This window comes from Manacus vitellinus, unplaced genomic scaffold (genome assembly GCF_001715985.3).
Source record: "Manacus vitellinus isolate BGI_N305 unplaced genomic scaffold, ASM171598v3 scaffold_46_pilon, whole genome shotgun sequence".
In the NCBI taxonomy this organism is placed as follows: Eukaryota; Metazoa; Chordata; class Aves; order Passeriformes; family Pipridae; genus Manacus; species Manacus vitellinus.
The window spans coordinates 5756883-5774807 of NW_021940578.1; the positions used below are offsets into that span (position 1 = coordinate 5756883).

Sequence of the window (17925 nt, forward strand, 5' to 3'; positions counted from 1 at the left end):
GCCACCCTGTTCCTGAGCCAGGCCAGGATCCATTGGCCTTCTTGTCCCCCTGGGCACACTCTGGCTCCTGTTCAGCTTCCTGTCCATCCAAATCCCGGCTCCCTCCCTGCCTGGCTGCTCTCCAGCCCCTCTGTCCCCAGCCTGTAGCGCTGCAGGGGGTTCAAGGACTCTGCAGAGCTCTGTGGAATGAACCAGGCTTTGCCCAGCAGAGGCACTGACAGGAGAAGAACAAACTGGTGCTAATTCAAGAAGGAAAGGGGGAAATGAGGGATGTTTCCTCCCTCACCTCGATGTAGTAGCTGTCCGGACTCTCCCGGTAGGCAGAGGCAATGCTGGCCTGCACTGCCTGGATCCAGGCCTGGCGCAGCTTCTCCGAGTCAGCCTGCAGCATGCAGCTCCTGGAAAGGCAGGGGAGCAGTTGGGAAGAGCAAAAGGACATTTTGGTCAAGACTGTTCCCCTTCTTCCTCAGCCTGGACATCCCAGCGCGGGTAGCGAAGGGGCAAAAATTAATCCTGCAAGTTTGCACTGTCAGGGCTGTTCCCTCTTCAGACACTGACAGGTGCACTACCTAGATGTATATTAGGTATAATATATAATATATAACATATAATTTGGCTTGTGTAACGTATCAGCTGGAATCCATAAGCTAGATTCAGTTATGCTGGTGTCTGACAAACTTCCCAGGGACCCTGGAGCACAGGCAACGGCATCTCCCAGCCACAATTTAACAGCCCAGGGCAGCATCTGCTCCAATCCCATCTCTTGCAGCTCCATGCACAGCCCAGCTCCCACGAGGATGGCCTGGGGAAGCCACCAAACTCACTTGGTAGGTGAGACCACCTCGAAGCAGAACCTCCTCTCTATGTCTTCACAGGGCTTGACGGTGCAGAGCCGCAGGTCCTCCACCACCACCGTGAGCACATCCTGCAAGGGGGAGAATAGGGGCCTTGAGGGCTCCTGAATCCGTGTCACAGCCCAGAAAACTCCTTCCCAAACCCTGCTGTTGGCACAGAGTGCAGAGAGGGCAGAGTCAGCCCAGCCCAACCCTCCAGGGCTGTGGGAAGGGGTTATATGGAATGAAAAGCACAGGGCAACACGTACATGGCAGGTTTGCTGGGGACCCCACCAACTTCCTCAGCTGAACAGGAAAGTTTAATCTAAATAAACATTTATTTAACAAACCCCATCTGCTGACACTTCACTCTCAGCACAGTCTAACCTTGGCCACAGTAATGGGCTTGCTGTCCCTCTGATCCTTCCACCCCTCTCCCCACCACGGAGCAGGAGTCCCCAGCAAAGCAGGACACCAGAGCAGTTGGCTTATCCTCTGGGGTCATCTGGGGCAGCCTCACTGACCTTTAGCTTTTTCTGGTACACCAGCTGGCTGTTCTGTATGGAGAACCACCTCCTGAGGGAAGACAGACAGACAGACATCAGGACAGGCAAACTGCAGAGCTACAGAGAGGCAGCTTGTGGCAGAGCAGGATGTTTCCCTTTATATCTCCATTTAAAAGGAGGATAATTTATTTAGCAACCTGATCACCTTCGTGGAGGGCAAAGGAAGCCACGACCACCACGAAGTTTTCAGGAAGAAGGTTCTGGAACACCTGAACAGAAGGAGTCTGAGGGTTGCAGCAGGGGGTTACTGAGAGCATGTATGACATAATCAGCTGGAAAAAGAATGAGGGGAAAATGAGATGAGACAGGATTCCCTTTCTCTTGTCACGGCTGAAATATTAAACTGATAAAAGAGAACAAAAGGACTTGATGTGTCTGTGGAGAAATGGGAAAATACAGGTGACTGGAGGCCATCCCATCCATCTGGGAGCACTCTGTGACAGCTGCAGGCTCTGCTCAGCTCCTCAGAATGATCCTTGTGGGTCCATTCCAGCTCAGGATATTCTGGGATTCCACGAGGATTTTGCTGCTCCCGTGAGGGGGAGGCTCTGCCAGAGGGGCTGAGCTCAGCGAGGAGGTGATGAGTGGGCTCCAGGAGCTGGGAATAGCTGAGCTGTGGGCAGAACTGGCTGAGGGTGGGTGGGATTGAAGAGATGGATATAGCTGGGGGGAGGCTGCTGCCTCTGTGTGACTGGGGTGTAGGAGGATAACTGGGATTTGAGGGCACGGAAAACTTGGAGCCCTTGACGCCGACGTTACTTCAGATATCAGGAAAAACAGTCCCAGAGGGGCATTTTCCCTCCAGGGTGAGTGCCCTTTGGAGTGACCCATGAATGCACAGCCAGGGGAGCTGCAAGGAGAAGGGAGTTGCCTGGAATTGTTCCTCTCCATCCCAAAAGCCAAGCACAGGTCTCAGCATTAACCTGCCAGGCTTTGGAAGGACATTCTGCTACACAGAAACACAGGGGGGCAGGGACAGCAGCCACACTGTGGACCAAGGCTGGACTCTGCTCAAGGGACACCAAGCAGGGAATCCTAAAAAGGTGATAAAAATTCAGCTAAGGTACCTTCCCAGAGCACTGAGCTCAAACACTGCTGCACTGGTTCCTCCAAGTGCAAACTTAGTCCTTGACTGTCAGGGGATCAGAGAGCCTGAGGGCTGAGAAATTACCCTAAATTTGTCTGGAATCTCCTCAGCACTCAGGGAAGCTTCAAAGAGAAGGAGCTGCTTATCTGGCCAATTCAGAAATCTTTAATAATTCCAAGTCTTTTTTTCCATGCAAATACAGGCAGTTTCTGTGCATACCACAAACTGTTCACTGAAGCATTTAGTGCTTATTTATTCCAAAGCCTAACAGCAGCACATTCCAGTATCCTCTGCATGCATCCCACAGCCAAGTAAAAGATCTTTTAATATTCTATCATTTCCCTGTTATGTGAGAGGAGGAAATGTAGGTCAGACCAGCATTGATCTCATGCATTAGAAACCCACTGGAAGGGTTTGAATCCTTTTGTACCACCGTCTGTGAAACCCACTGACTGTCTCAAGGGAAAACTAAACATAGAAATATCGACCAGGGGGAGAACATGAAACCTTTTCTTCCACTTTCCAAGGTCTCTGGCAGCTGCAGAGGCTCCTGGCTGGTGCAGGAGGCAGATGAGCCAGGCATTCCCAGGGAGCTATCAGATGAAATATGGATAAATTATTAAGAGCAGGGTCAGGGCACTGAAAGCCATTTCTCAGCTCCTGGCAGCACACTTGATATTTCCACTCTCACAGATGTCCCTGTCCCAAAACAGGCAGGTTTGACACTCCTGGCACATCCTGCTGGGTTCTGGTGTCTCTCTTAATTGTTATAAATGGGCAGCTTTCCCAGGGCAAGCCTTGAGCTGCACTGTGCCCTCTCCTCCCTGAAAAGAACCTGCTCCTTCTCCCATCATGGAAGGCACTAAAACTGCAGAAACTCTCAAACCAACCTCACTTTTAGCTATTTTAACTACTCAGCTTTTAACTACTTGGCTCAGAATCCTTCCAGTGATGGTAACAGTCAGTCAGAGCTCACTAAAGGGAGGTGTGTTCCTGTGCAGAGTCTCAGCCCAAATATCAAATGGAATATGGGTTCTTGCTCACCTATTCCATGTTTTGAAAGCATTGCTGGCTCTCTTGAAGAGGTAACCTTCCATCACCACTCCATTTGGGGCGTCCACATTGAACTCCACCTTCGAGTCATCGTAGGAGAAGTCCTGGAAAACAGAGAGAGCCTGAGCCTCTGGCATGGCTGCATTCCTGGGGCCATCTGGATCATCTCTAGGTGGAGATGAGTCTGATCAAACCATCAGGAAGAGAAAAACATCTGTCAGAAGCCCGAGGTTCAGGCAGAGCTGCCTGTCACAGCACATCCTCTGCCTTCGTGGGCTGCAGCCATGGAGAGCAGTCAGGAATTACCCCCATTCCAGTGAGTTTATCCATCCCTGCTCTTTGCAGGAAGGCACTGGACACGCTGCATTTTCCTCCTCTGGTAGCTGGTAAGGAGAAAGGCAGGTGAGGGCTAAAAACTCCCAATATTTGGGTCAGCCTGCAGTGGGAAATAAAGCACGAGGTGCTTTTTTTCACTGGCCAAGTGAGGCAGCAAAGCTGCTGCCACCCCTCTGTGCTGCAAGGGGCCAGGAGGAGAGCAAACCCCAGCCTTTCCACACAAGGAAAACGTGCTGATTTCTGGAGGGGCAGAGTTATCAGTGCCATGCTCATGAGCTATCCTCAGATGCCATCTCCAGCCTGCACCCTCTCCCTGCTCCGTGCTGTGCCACCAGTCAGAGCTGATTTGTCAGCTCGGCACCGACTCACCAGGGAGAGCTCATGGCTTCTGACAGCTGACACAGAGCAGAGGGAATAGCAGCTGCTCTCCAGAACGTGGGATCTGCCTCCCTGGGCCATGGGCTGCCTCCTTCCCAGGAGAAACTGGGTCATGGAACAGCGACAACTTCCCCTCCAACCTGGGGAACCGAGGCACGTTGCTCACTGACTGCACCCTAATCATCCACCCCACCCACACCTCCCTCTCTCCAGAGCAAATGTTTCCCCCTGTGCACCTCGGTTCAAAGGCACAGCAGTGCAAACAGCCCCATCAGCTGCCTCCCCTGGCTCAGCAGACCCCGGTGATGCCGTGTTGCCAGGCAACATGCACTTGGCTCTCATTAAGATGAGTTATTTCCACGCTCAAGAGAGATGCAAACGTGCCTGGGAGGTGTCAGGACAGGAATAACAGTGATCCAGAAGGAGGAGATCCAATGGGACAGGCCACAGTGACTCCTTGGAAAGGCAGCATGATGCCCAATTAGCCACTGGAAAGTGCTGCAAGGCACCCAATTAAGAGGGCTCTGCTCAGCTCCAAATTTCCTTGCCCTAAGAGGGTGAATCCCACAGGGCTCCTCTTCTGCAGATGTCTATCATGTCCATGTTGCAAACAAAGGCTGGAGGGAATTTTCCTCCAAATCAGTGTGTGATTTTTTGCAGAGCTGTTCCAAAGTGACAATTCTGTGTATTTGATGAGAATCTGCACTGATTTATGATAAATAATGCAAACAGCTGAAAACCTGGACCTTGATGAAGAGTTGGGGGGCGAAATGCTTCCAAAAAACATCTTAAAAATGACCATTTAGCTGTGCCTCACTCACCTTGTGGAATTGGGGAAAAAAATCAGGGGGAGGGTCTAGTTCTAATCTCCTGACTTCTTCAGCTGCCCTTATCAAGCAGAGTGGTGGTAAGGAGGATCTGCTGCTGGGGAGTGCAGGAGGAACAGATGGGCCACCTACGTCAGTGGGTAAATCCACTGAAAAGCAGTGGAGTCAAGCCAGGTGTGAATTTAACCTCATTTAAGCTGGATTGGAGCACACCTCTACCAATTAAATGGCTGGAGCTGCACAGCTGAAGGCACATGGAGCTGTTCCCTGCCTTGGAAGGAACTCTGCCCCACACCAAGGCCAGTTTGAGAAGGTTACACCCCAACCCACCAAGGGTACACACAGCTGGGATGACTCAGCCGAGGTCCCCGGGCCAAATTCTGCTCATATTTCTGCTGCTGGGAGTCCTGAGCAACCCCAGTGCTACCCACAGGACTCCTGGAGGGCAGCTGAGGGCAGAACAGTCACCAGGGCTGGAGGTTGGATTTGTAAAGCGAGTCCAAATCAAGGGAGAGATCTGAGGGAGAAGGACCAGCCTGCCCAGCACCCCCAGGCACGAGGCCTCAGGGCCACTTTGTTCCATTCCACTGCACTGGGCTTAAAAGAACTCAAAGTCTTTGCTGCAAAGTCATTGGGAGTGTTGAAAGCCAAAGGGAGGGAAAGCAGAGGGTGAGGAAAATCCAGAATTTACGCCCATGATCGATATGATTTCTCCTTTCTCAGCCAGGCAAAGGGCAGAGATGGCTCAGAAAGGCAAAGCCAAGGCAAGTGCAGTTGTGAAACCTCCAGCACAGCAGAGTGAGCCTGAAGGATGGCCTGACCCATGGATTCCTACACACAGCTTCTGCTCCAGCCCATCCAAGGAACCTTCTTACCACAGCCATTGGAAGAGAGGACAAATCCCTGGAAAAGGGAGTTACAGGAACATCTGTTGAATGTGATTCCAAGTCAGAGCCAGCTCAGACTCTGCCTGACGAGATCATGCTGGTGATGGGACCCCATGGTGGGTGTGCCCACTGCTGGAGGCACAGATGTGTGACAGGCAATCCCTGCCCCTAATGTGCCCCTGTATCTGTTCCATTCCTTGGCACAAAGGGATTTTGATCCTTTTTTAGTTCTGGGGAATCAGTGGAAGGGCCCTGGCTGAGACACTGCCCCTGCCCAGCACAGCATCAGCTCTGCCTCCAGTCTCTGTGACTCCCCCAGGGATGCAGTGGAGAGCACATCTCATGCCTCCTCCTTCTCCTAGAGATTTTAATGCATGATTTTAACCAACAACCTCCTGCTGAATTCACCCCCTCACTGCAACAGGACACACAGAGCAGGCAAGTCTGTCCTAAGTGAGCCTGGACTGATTTATTAAGCCTGCATTTAGCACCTCATTGTCTCTGCAAGGAGAACAAATGCTTGACACAGGAAAAGGCTTCCCAGGACAGGGATCTGAATGGCTTTGGCTCCAGCAGCATGTGCAGGCAGGATCAGAACAGCAGTGACATGTTGGATCACACCCTGCTACGAGAAATCGGACGCCTTCCAAAATAAGACACCAGGACTCTGCCATCATCTGCTTCCCTTTCCCTCCCTGACTGCCAGTAAATCACAGCAACCCCGCTCACTGTCCCCTCCTGTCACTCCCAGTTCACCCACCAGGCTGCCTGGGAACTGATATTCTTTTGGAAAGGCCACCACGATGGTTTCCATGGGAACTGCTGGAGCAACAGCGAAGTCACACAACACATTCCGAGAGACACGTCCAGAGAGGAGGGGGGGGAGAAAGGACATTAATGTGGATGCTTCCAAACCAGCAAATGGAAATTAAAAACCCCAGCACAGGGCATGGACAGACTCAGGAAAGGATAAAAAAAGAAAAGGGGATGGGGGCAAAAAAGAAAGGGAAATCCTAATTTGAAGGTGGCCTCGTGGCCCACCCAGAACTCCCCAGTCCAGCAAGAGGCCAGCCAAGCTCCTCCAATTCCTCCTCAGAAATGAGCATTTCATGCAGAGAAAACGGCTGATTAAATTAAATAGCCCTCCAGCATCAGTGAGCAGATGGAATATGAAGAGTGAAGCTGCCCCTCAACAGCCTGGAATCTTTGGGGGAGAGAATCTTCCAGGGAAGGAGCCCCCCTGCCTAAGAGCATTCCCACTGAAGGAGGAAGGTCTCACCATTAGGTTCATTCCTATCCCAAAAAGCACAACCCCTGGCTGAAAACAGGTAGGACCTTTCTTCTAAAATACCAAGACTTCCTTAAAAGTCTTTAAAAGAAATACAATCACTAGGGCAATGGCTCTGCCTGGAAAAGTCACAGCATTATTCCCTCAGTTATCAATTCAGCACGGAAATAACATCACTCTCTTTTTTTCTACAATATTTTGGTTTTCACTGATAGAAAACACTGTCAAACCTAAGCAAGCACGAGCAGGGACTCATTTCAGTTCTTAGATACTCAAAGAAATGTCTCTTACTACCAAACCTCCATATTATTTTCTTTTCCATCAATACCATTTAGGATAAGCACCAACACATGCTTTCCCTCTTAGGAGACAAAGGCTTTCATCCAAAAGTGCCTTCTTGGGCATCCAGTGATGCTCAATATTCACAATAACATCAGGCACATTAACAACATCCATGCATTGAACACAACTCCTGGAGGCCAGTTGGAAATTGTGCCTGGTTTGGCTGTTTGATTGCCAAGAAAACCCAATTCCAAGGAGTATTCCCATTCCCTAAGGATGCACACACCCCCCTCCACACACACCCCAGTGCCTGCACTTGGTCTTCTCTCCTGGTGCCTGTTTGGATCTCAGGCTTTGCTCTCTCTGGCTCTTTTCCCCTCTCTGCCTGTGCCGTGTCCAACCCCAGCCCCTCGGAGCAGATGGAATTTGGAGGAGGGCTCCTCCACCTCCGATCCCGCTCTGCTCAGACAGCTTCCACCCATCCTGGCCAAATCCCAGTGGCAGATCTTTTGTTTCTCGACTTTCCTAATGCCAAACGCTCTCCCTGGCAGGAGATGATGCCCAGAGCCCCGTGCCCTGCCCCAGAGCCCTCCCAGCCCGCAGACAGGACCCGAAAATTCGCAGCAGCACAACGCGGTTTGTTTGGGGTCCCACCAGCGAGCAAGGCGCAATTCCCAAGGGAAAAGGGAACCCTAAACCTGCTCCCCCGAGCCCAGGCATCCCTGCAGGAGTGTCCTTACCAGGAGGTACTCGAGCCTGCCGAAAATCTTCATGCTGCAGCTGCGAGGGAGGCTCTGCTGCTCCCGCCCTGCAGAGCTGAGCTCTCCTTCTCTAGAGCAGCATCTCTGCTCAGCACCGGGGGCTGGCGAGGAAGGAGGGATTTCTTTCACAGCCCCTTCTCCTTTACCCCTCCTCCTTTTCTTTTTTTTTATTTTTGGGAAGCTCCAAGCTCTGCCTTCAGCCCCTGGCAGAGCGAGGGGGCTCCGGGAGGCTGCTGGTCCCTGGGGACCACCCGCTGGCCCCCTCCCCGAGCCTCCTATTCAGGGGCAATCAGCTTAGAGCAGGGGCTAATTACCATACAGCTGGCAGGAGAAGCCAGGCAGCACAGAGCTGAGCTGACAGCAGGATGCTCACCCGGTGCCTCCCTGACCTTAACAGAGCCAGGCTTGTCTGCTTTTCCCTGGGATCTGCTTCCCCAGCTCCTGGAGCAGGGCCACCCTCGGGCCAGTCATTCCAGCCACGGGATTCAGGGGGTTGAGGTGCCATCTGGCCCCTGGTTTGTTATCCACCAGCTGGGCTAAATGAGGCAGAGAGCTCTGCCTTGGCACCCCACATGGGCAACAGAGAGGCACGACTGCTTCCCAAACTGCTCCGGGCTGGGAAAGGTGTGAGGCTGGAAAGGAGCTTCTATATAGCCCTTGGAATCACATACAGTGATTATATAGCCCTTGGAATCAATCACATATAGTGATTATATAGCCCTTGGAATCACATATAGTGATTAAATAGTTCTTGGAATCACAAGATCAATGAAGTTGGAAAAGTCCTTTAACACCACCAAGCCCAACTCTTAGCCCAGCACAGTGTTCACCCCCAAACCACGTCCCCAAGTGCCACATCCCCACGGTTCTGAGCACTCCCAGTGATCCCACCCCTGTTCCCATGCCCAGCCACCTTTCAGTGGAGAAATTTTCCCTCATATCCAATCCAACATCTCCCACTTTTAGAGCCAGGACTCTCAGTTTTGGTGCAGTGGAAGGATTCGGGAGGAAGGACTGGTTTAAACATCATCATCCTTTCTCTACCCTTTTGTCACTATGAAAAATTCCCAGGTTTGCCTTTTCCAGATTACCTGAATTACAGCAGCAAACAAAACAGTCAAGATTTGTGATGAGCTTTTCTTTCCCACCAGATTCATTTAAATTAAATCAATAATGAAACAAAATGCCACAGACCATTTCCTTACAAACTGGGCTCTCAGGAGGCTTCCCCCACACCTCACAAAGCTGTCCAAGGACAATTCCCTGCCTTCAGCATCTGCACAGCTCCCACCCCTCCAAAAACACTTCAAAATGTATTATTTAACCCAGATTTCCTGGGTTAAAGGAAGTCTGTTTGGGAAGACACTAGTGAGGAAAAGATTATATTTATGGCACCACTCTAATTAAGCACAACTAAATCTCCACATTTTTCAAGGGACCAGAGGGTTTTGTGGGCTCAGCAGGACGATATATATTCAATTAAATGCTGTGGGGAATTAGGGGAATTGGGGACCCTGCTCCATCACAAAGGGAAGAGCAGCACAGACTCAGAGCAGCTGAAAAGCAGCTCATAAAAGAGTCCCAGGCAGGAAGCTCGAAATCCTAAATTGCAGTGAGGATGTTCAGCTCTCTCAGCCCCAGGAAGGGACTGGAGTGAAAGGCCCTGCCCTGGAGAGCTTTTCCACGTCCCCTTGGATGAAGTCATCACTCCAGCAGAGTCCCAGGGGACCTGAGGGCTCACAAATGGACTCTCCCCCTCCCTCAGAACACTTCAGCAGAGGCAGCACATGCCCAGGCCATTCCCAGGGCACAGCACTCAGCAGCTTTCAAAGCTGGTTCTGTCCCCATCTCGAGGGTTATGACATTTTTTGGAGAGAGAGAGCATTAGAGAGGAAACAACAGCCACTTCAAATTCCTTCTGTGCAGAAGTATTGATCCACACAAGTGCCTGCCAGACACACACTCCTCCCACCAGAGCCAGCAAAGGCTCCAGGCACCAAAAACACACCAGGAACTGCTGCCACTGCAACACTGAGTCACAGCTGAGCATCACACAGAGCACAGGCAGCCAAAACCTTCTTCTAGCACAGGGCTGAAAACCAATTTGATGAGGGTGAAACCCAATTTACTTAAAACTGGGCTTTAAAAATGACATTTCCAGCTTGGGTGACACCACTGATGCCACACCAAGGCTTCTTGGTGTTGCTTTCAAAGGCAGCACAATAAATATTGTAAATATCTGGTAAATATTGTAAATATCTGGTAAATATTGTAAATATCTGGTAAATATCGTAAATATCTGGTAAATATCGTAAATATCTGGTAAATATCGTAAATATCTGGTAAATATCGTAAATATCTGGTAAATATCGTAAATATCTGGTAAATATCGTAAATATCTGGTAAATATCGTAAATATCTGGTAAATATCGTAAATATCTGGTAAATATCGTAAATATCTGGTAAATATTGTAAATATCTGGTAAATATCGTAAATATCTGGTAAATATTGTAAATATCTGGTAAATATTGTAAATATCTGGTAAATATTGTAAATATCTGGTAAATATCCAGAGCAGCAAGTTCTGAGAAATAAAGATGCCAGAAGAAGGAAATACATGTGGGTACTCACCTGTAGGAGGGTCTGCAGGGCCAGGCCAGCAGTCCAGGAGGAAGAGAAGGAAAAGAAAAAATAAGTAATTAGTCGATATTTCTGCAAGCCTCAGACTGACACCCCTGCAGTGAAGTGTGAGCTCCCTGGGCCTGAAGGAAAGGCAAGTCCTGCCTGTGGGTGCCACAGGGGCATCCCCTCGTCCATCTGCTGGATGATTTCACAGGGACTCTGCCCATCTGGGTGGGTTGGGCACCCGGGAGTGCTGCCAGGCTGCTGCCTCACCATGGGCAAGGCAGGGAGAGGTGGCAGGGACACCCCAGTGCTGGCTGGAGATCACACAGCTGGTGGGCTAAAAGCTGGTTTGCCCAGCCAGGGCAAGGATGTGAGGCTGGGGGAGAGGAGAGGGAAAGGAAGGGTGGGATAAAAGGCTCTAATATCTCCCCAAAAACCAGCTCTGCTCTGCAGCCCTTTCCACAGGCGATTCCAAACCACTGCATCCACTCCTCCACCTCAGAGACATCCACAGAGCAACATTTAAAGAACGATCCCCATGCCCTCGGCAGCAAAGAGGGAGACAAAGTGAGCAGGAAGGTTTGCTCAGAGGCACAGCAGGTCAGTGGCAGAGCTGGGAAACCCCCCCTGGTGCCCTGGCAAGGGGGGTCCTGCCTGTGCCCATCTCCCTTCCATGAGTCAGTGGCTGAACATCCTGCCTTTGATCCCAGCACCCCCGGGGTTATCCCTCATCTCCAGGCTGGGAAGGCCTGACCCAGCAAGGCCCCTCCCCAGCTGGCAGCTCCCACCGGGATCCAGGTGGACACAAGTGCTGCTGGCACCAGGCTGCAGCCCCAGGACTCACCCTTTGCTGGATCAGGGCGTGTTTGTGCTCCATCTCCCTCTTCTCCACGGCAGAATCGATCACCAGCTGGTCCAGCTAAAGGCAGGGAGAAGGACAAACAGGCAGAAGAGTCAGGAAGGAGGTCTGTGAGCCATTGTCCTGCTCTGGGGTCACACCAGCCCTTCCTAACATCCCCACCAGAAGGGAACAGGCTGTGTCTGGGTGTGCACTGAGCGACCACAGCCCTTGGCTGTCACCCCACAAGTGTCACCCCAGCCAGCCTCCATGCTCCAACCACTCCCTGATGTGTGGGAACAGGAAAAAGGGACGTGCTTTCCCCCTCTCAGACATTCCCTGTGGCCTCACCTCCGTGGCCAGCTTCTTCATGTAGGGATCCAGCTCGTGGAGCAGAGTGTAGCCCTGCTGGAAGAAGGTGTACTGGGCATGCATGAAGGACAGCATCTGGGGAGGGAACAACAGCAGGGTCACAACAGGTTCTGGGACAAAATGAGGTGTGAAAAGCCCTAATCCCTTTTTACCCACAAAACTAGGTCTAACTTTCCCTTCCCAAAGCAATCTCTCCATTAGATGCCTCTCCCTCTTCTCCTTTCTTCCTCTCACAATTCCTTCCGCCTGCTGTGAGCACAAAGCAGAAAAGGAGTGTCCTGCACCCCTGAAAATTCCCCCCCTGGGGAGGATCCTGCTGGCCCTCCAGCTCCCCTCTGTTGCCATACCTGCAGCCCCCAGAGCAGTGCCAACAGTATCTCCAGGGCAGGCAGCCGGTATGTGGAGCCCTGCAACCTGAAATGGAGAGGGGCTGCCTTGCATGGGCTCACTGAGAGCAGCCCCAGGAAACACAGGGAGCCCTTACCGCGTCCAGGATCTCAAACTTCTTCTTGGCCTGCAGCACGTTGATCTGGGGAGGAACCAGGACACAAATCTCAGCACCAGCCTGGCTTGGAGAGCCATGAGCAGCCTGCTGGGACAGCCCTCTGGGCTGTGATACCCCCAGCAGCACCCACAGAGCATCCCCTGCACAATTCCAGAGTAAAGTTCCCCAGTAAAGGCAGTTCTGAGGAGTTCCAGGTGGGATAAAAATGCCTTTTCTGACCTGGGCTGCTCCAAGGTCACTGGGGGTGGATGTCTGCACACAGGCTGGAACAAACAGTGACCCCAGGGTGCCCTTTGGTGCCAAGTGAAGGAAATGTTCAACTTATCAGGTCACTGATAAATTGATAAATCAGGTCACTGAAAATTTCTTCGAGCGGGTACCACATTATGGATATAAAAGAATAAAATAACTCTCCTCATTGAACCCTTAATTAAACACCAAAGGATACCTGGGCAAGTTCATGGCTGCACATTTCAAAACTGAAGGGGACCAACAGAGAAACCTCCCCAGCAATGCATCAGCACAATCAAGGAATTCTCCCTCTTCGTCAGTGGGAGAAATGGAGGGAGCTTATTATGGAGTGACCTCACCAGGAAATAAAGATGTAAAAAAATGGCAGTGCTAGAGCACCAACAACATGCATGATTTATACTTTGAGGGGAAAGCATTGCCCAGAGGATAGGACACCAGAGACTGTCTCCTGGTCAGGCAGAACTGTCAGCAGATGGTCTGAGCTGATGCTGCAGCAGTGACAGCTCGTGGGGACACACAGGCAGCAGTGGTAACACTGAATTTCTCTGCTTAACCCACCCACTGCCTGAGAGCACAGACCTGCCAGGAAAGCTATGAAGGATTCAAAGTCAAACCCCTGACCACTCTGTGGGAGCAGGGAGTGAGTGTTCCTGGAGGAAATCCCTGCTGGGAATGGAAATTCAGTCTGAGCCACTTTATTTCTCTTACTGAAAAAAAAAAAATAGTTTCATTTCTCTAACTGAAAAAAAAAAAAAAAAAAGATTTTTCTTCTCAGGAATGAAAACACATCCTAAGGACTCCCTGCCTCAGGGGGCAGAGGGCAAAAGGGATCAGCAATCCCTGTTGAACGCAGCAGGAAGACCCCTACTTGTCCCTTTGTCCCTTGTTCTGCACTGGGAGGCCCAGTGGGAACTGGGAGGGGGGCACTGCCACCAACCTGCAACACGTAGTCCAGGGCCAGGTGCCTGAAACACTTCCTGGTGATGGTCAAGGTGCCCGTGGCCTCCTCCACCTCGTGGGGTTTGTGCCGGGGGGCCTGGGCGTTCTTCACCAGCGAGATCTCCATGTCCTCCCGCACCTTGTCGAACTGCTTCTTGGTCTCCTTGAACTTCCTGACGTCACTGGAACCCAGAGGGGGACAGAAATCACTGTCACAGAGCAGCCAGAACATCCCTGACACCAGGGCATGGAGAGGTGCAACGAGCCACACTGGGGTCACTCCCAGATCCTGCTGAGGATGCCACTGGGATTCTAAACCACCCCTCCAAGCACCAGATTAAACCAAGTCTTTCTTCAGAGGCAACTGGTAATCAAACTCAATGACCTCAGAGGTCTTTTCCAACCTAGTTGATTCTGTGATTCTGTGAAAGACACTGCTCTTTCCACACTGCCTTCAAAGCCTTCAGGAAATTCTCCCCAGATGGCATCCAGAGAGCCAGGCCAGGTGGCCCCCAGCCCCAAACACAGGCCACAGTTACTCCTCAGAACAACTGAGGAGCAGCACATTTGAGAACCCACCTGCACAAACACGTGTTTCATGTTTCACCCCGTGAAAAGAGTAAAATCAGCTATTTTCAAACTCAGTTCAGGGCATTGAGGGCAGCCAGGCCATCCATGTGAGTCTCAAGCTGATTCTGTCTTGCCTGACTGTGAAATCCAGGTATTTTTTGGCTATTCTTTTCCCCTTGCACAACAGGCACATTTATTAACATTTGCATTCAGAAATACATGACCCTTTCAAGGTTTTAGTTATGCCCAGAGACTTCATAAAGGATCAGGGTCTGCTTTGCAGAGGGGGCTGTAAAGACACAGTGACAGGCAGATTTTTTTTTTAGTTTTGTTGATTATTTTTTTTAAATCAGCAGGTACTACTCGGGCAGGACTTGATTTGAGCTGCATGACCCTGAAGATCAGCTCTTAAAAGCAGCCCTGGTTCCTCAGGAGTTGAAGTAGCAATGCTGATTTACAGCAGCTCTACCACAAACACTTCTTTTCTGTCCAGGGGAGCTCAGTTTATCTCATTTATAAACTGTTATAAAGTAGTTACAAGCTGTTAGTAAACAGCAGCACCCACTTATTCTTTACCCTGGGGGGGAGATGAAGAGCCTTGGCTGAGCAGGACAAACACTAAATGCTGAACTCTGCCCTAGGGCAAACTGTTGGGAATTGCAAATCCCTATGTATGGATGAGCCTCTGGCCAAGAGAATCTGCCCTGGCCAGGTACAGGAGGGATAAATGAACACAGAGGGGACTGGATTAGTGTTCAGGTGGTTGTTACTCATCCACATCACCCTCAGTGCTCAGAGCTGCTGAGTTATAGGGAAAAAGAAAAAAGGGCACTTTTTGCAGTTTGGGGTCATTTGCAGCAAAGGGTTGTGGGGATTTTACATCATTTTATATCAATTTATATCATTTGGGATCCAGCTTTGGAGGGAATGGCTTCTTCCTCTGGGCATGTCCCCATGGAGAGGAGCAGGGATAAGGGATCCTGCTGGAAAGGCTCAGCTCCAACAGCAGCACCACCACAGCCTCGAGATTGAGCTCACAAACCCCTCCTGCTCAGCAAGGTCTGTGGTTTGGGAAGGTGCTAAAAGAGCATTTGGCTGCTGACACCAGGCCAGGGCAAGCTGACCCTCCTGTGTGACCCCATAAATAAACCAGGAAAGGAGCAGCAAGGCTTGGGGACAGGCAGGGCAGGCAGAGGGCAAGCACTGCCTGGATCACCACGCAGGGCACAGTTCCCGTTGCTGCTTTGTTCCCAGCATCAGCCAGGAAGCTGCAGATTGCTCCTAAAAATGGTCCCAAGCCTGGAGTTTATGTTTCAACCCGGGGCAGGAGCACTGCAAATGTCAAAGCTGCAGGGCCTGCGAGTGCAGAGCTTGAGCAGCACAAAAGAAGGAGTTGGGAAGATGGTGAAAGGACCACAGAGCCAAACCCAAGGTGGAAATTCCCCCTTCCCAGCACGAGCCTTAAGCAGATTAAATCTGAGCTCGTCAGAGAAATGATTATGAAGATAGTGGGGGTAGGGGGAGTGCAGGGCAAGAAGATGGGGCTGAGGAATTGGGGGGGGGGTCAGCCAGGGACCCCCTCCCTCCATCAGAGCACCCAGCTGCTGAGGGATTCAGCCCGTTCCCATGGCAACCAGCTCCTGCTTAGTGAAGACCTCAGTTGCCTCTCTGACCTATATTTGCTGCTGTGGGATCCCTGCACCAGGGACCTGCCCTGGGGAAAAGAGGCACTCAGGAAATGTGGGAATGCAGCAGGGACAGCCTGGATCCCAGGGACACACTGTCCCCATCCAATTAACTGGCTGGGCCCGGTCCTGCAGCACCCCAGGGAGTTAACAGCCTTAATGGGACATGTTCTGCTCACCCCAGGGCACTGCAAACCTGCTTCCCATTAGCAAATGGCTCTGAAGGGGTGGTCAAGCTCCAGGCTGAGGGCACAGGGCTGGTCAGCTGCTCCCTGCACACAGAGAAGGGCTCCCACATCTGTCACCTCCCACAGAGATGCTCAGGTTACTCCAGAAGAGCAGGGATGCTCTGATTTCGTGAGGCTTTGTGGGCAGCAAAACCACAACGATTCTGCTGCACCCCAAAGCCAGCTGGTAGCACAGTCCCTTCCTTCTGCACTGGTTCAAACCACTGCATGGAGTCTGAGACAACACAAGATGCAGAGCAGGCAGGGATCTGAGCTCTGGGATGGGTTTGACCTGGAGGATCAGCTCTCAGATGGACTTTGGGATAAAAGTCCAGCTTTAACTCCAGAGCTGGGAACAGGATGGAGAAATCTGGTTGCCAACAGAGCGACCAAGTGACAGTGCACCAAAATCACACAAACCAGACCCTTCCCTCTGCCCTCCAGTGTCATCCTGCTCCAAATTCAGCCGCTGGGCAGAGGTGGTGGTTCTGTTCCCAGCACACACAGGACACGTGCAATGGAAGCTGAAGAAGCTGAAGACTAAACAGACAAGACAAGCACTCACTCTTTCACAAAGTTGTGCAGCTGCTGCCGGACTGACCTCTGAGCCTGGTCAAACAGGATCTGAAAGAGAGGAGGGGGAAGAAATTCAAACGTTTTGCAACACGGAAACTTCGAGGAGACAGAAAGTTCATAACCACTCTTGAGGAGCTTCGGTGGGAGGGACTCAGCATCACTCCAGGGCTTGGGGGTGTCCATTTCTTGCTGCCTGTCACAATAGATAATACCTTTTCCCACAGCTGCAGCACTCCCTTATCCCTGCAGAATTCCACAGGCTGTGCCAGGGGTGGGAATCTCACAGAGACACCTATGCCCCCGACATACTTCCATAAGAAGAGATGGTGCTCTTCCATGGAGCAGTTGCCTTTATATCCCTGTTTTGAACAGTCCCGAGTCTCGAATTCCTCATTTTGCCAGAGGAGGGCACTGGTACCTCAACTCTACATCCAGGGAAGGACAGAACAACCGGGAACATCCCAACAGCCACACGCTGGGGAGAGGTCCAAGTACACGGCAAAAAGAGAGACTCGGTTCTTAAAAACCTTTTAAATTTTACTCTCCTTTACAAGATAAATTATCCCTACACCCTCACTCCCCCTCCTGAGCCAGGCAGGGGAGAAAGTAAGATGGAAAAGCTCACAGAGTGAGACAAGTACAGGGAGATCACCCACCAGCTGCCATCACGGGCCAAAGAGACTTGACTGGGGGAAAGACTGATTAAAATGATTGCCAAATAAAAACAGACAGTGAGATACACGACCAAAACTAAACCCACGACCCCCAGCCTGAGCAGTTCTCTGTCCTCACACAGAAGAGATCTTGGCAGAACGTGCCAGGACTGGCTGAGCATAAACAGCCTCTAAATATGAACAGATGCAAAGCAAGGGGGGAAAGAAAGAAAGAAAAACCCCAAGACCACCCAGCTTTGTGTTTTTTTACCCACGTAAATTATTTACTGCTCTTGGCACCCGCTCCCTCCCTCCAGCAGCACTCCAAGAGGCACTGGCCTGGCCTGCAGCTTTTCCAATGTGGAGCTGCTTCCCTGAGTGATT

General features: G+C 51.2%; 1 protein-coding gene across 1 annotated transcript in view; it reads right to left on the bottom strand.

Annotated features, from left to right (window-relative positions):
* ACAP3 (ArfGAP with coiled-coil, ankyrin repeat and PH domains 3) overlaps positions 1-17925 on the bottom strand; it is a 44525-nt gene that overhangs the window by 14697 nt on the left and 11903 nt on the right. Inside the window, exons 5-14 of the mRNA XM_029962407.1 lie at positions 16878-16936; positions 13829-14012; positions 12619-12663; positions 12114-12209; positions 11769-11843; positions 10931-10942; positions 3531-3643; positions 1358-1409; positions 825-925; positions 287-398 (exon numbers count right to left, since the gene is read on the bottom strand). Of these exons, the coding sequence (XP_029818267.1) occupies positions 287-398; positions 825-925; positions 1358-1409; positions 3531-3643; positions 10931-10942; positions 11769-11843; positions 12114-12209; positions 12619-12663; positions 13829-14012; positions 16878-16936 (849 nt within the window). The remainder of the gene's footprint in view (positions 1-286; positions 399-824; positions 926-1357; positions 1410-3530; positions 3644-10930; positions 10943-11768; positions 11844-12113; positions 12210-12618; positions 12664-13828; positions 14013-16877; positions 16937-17925) is intronic.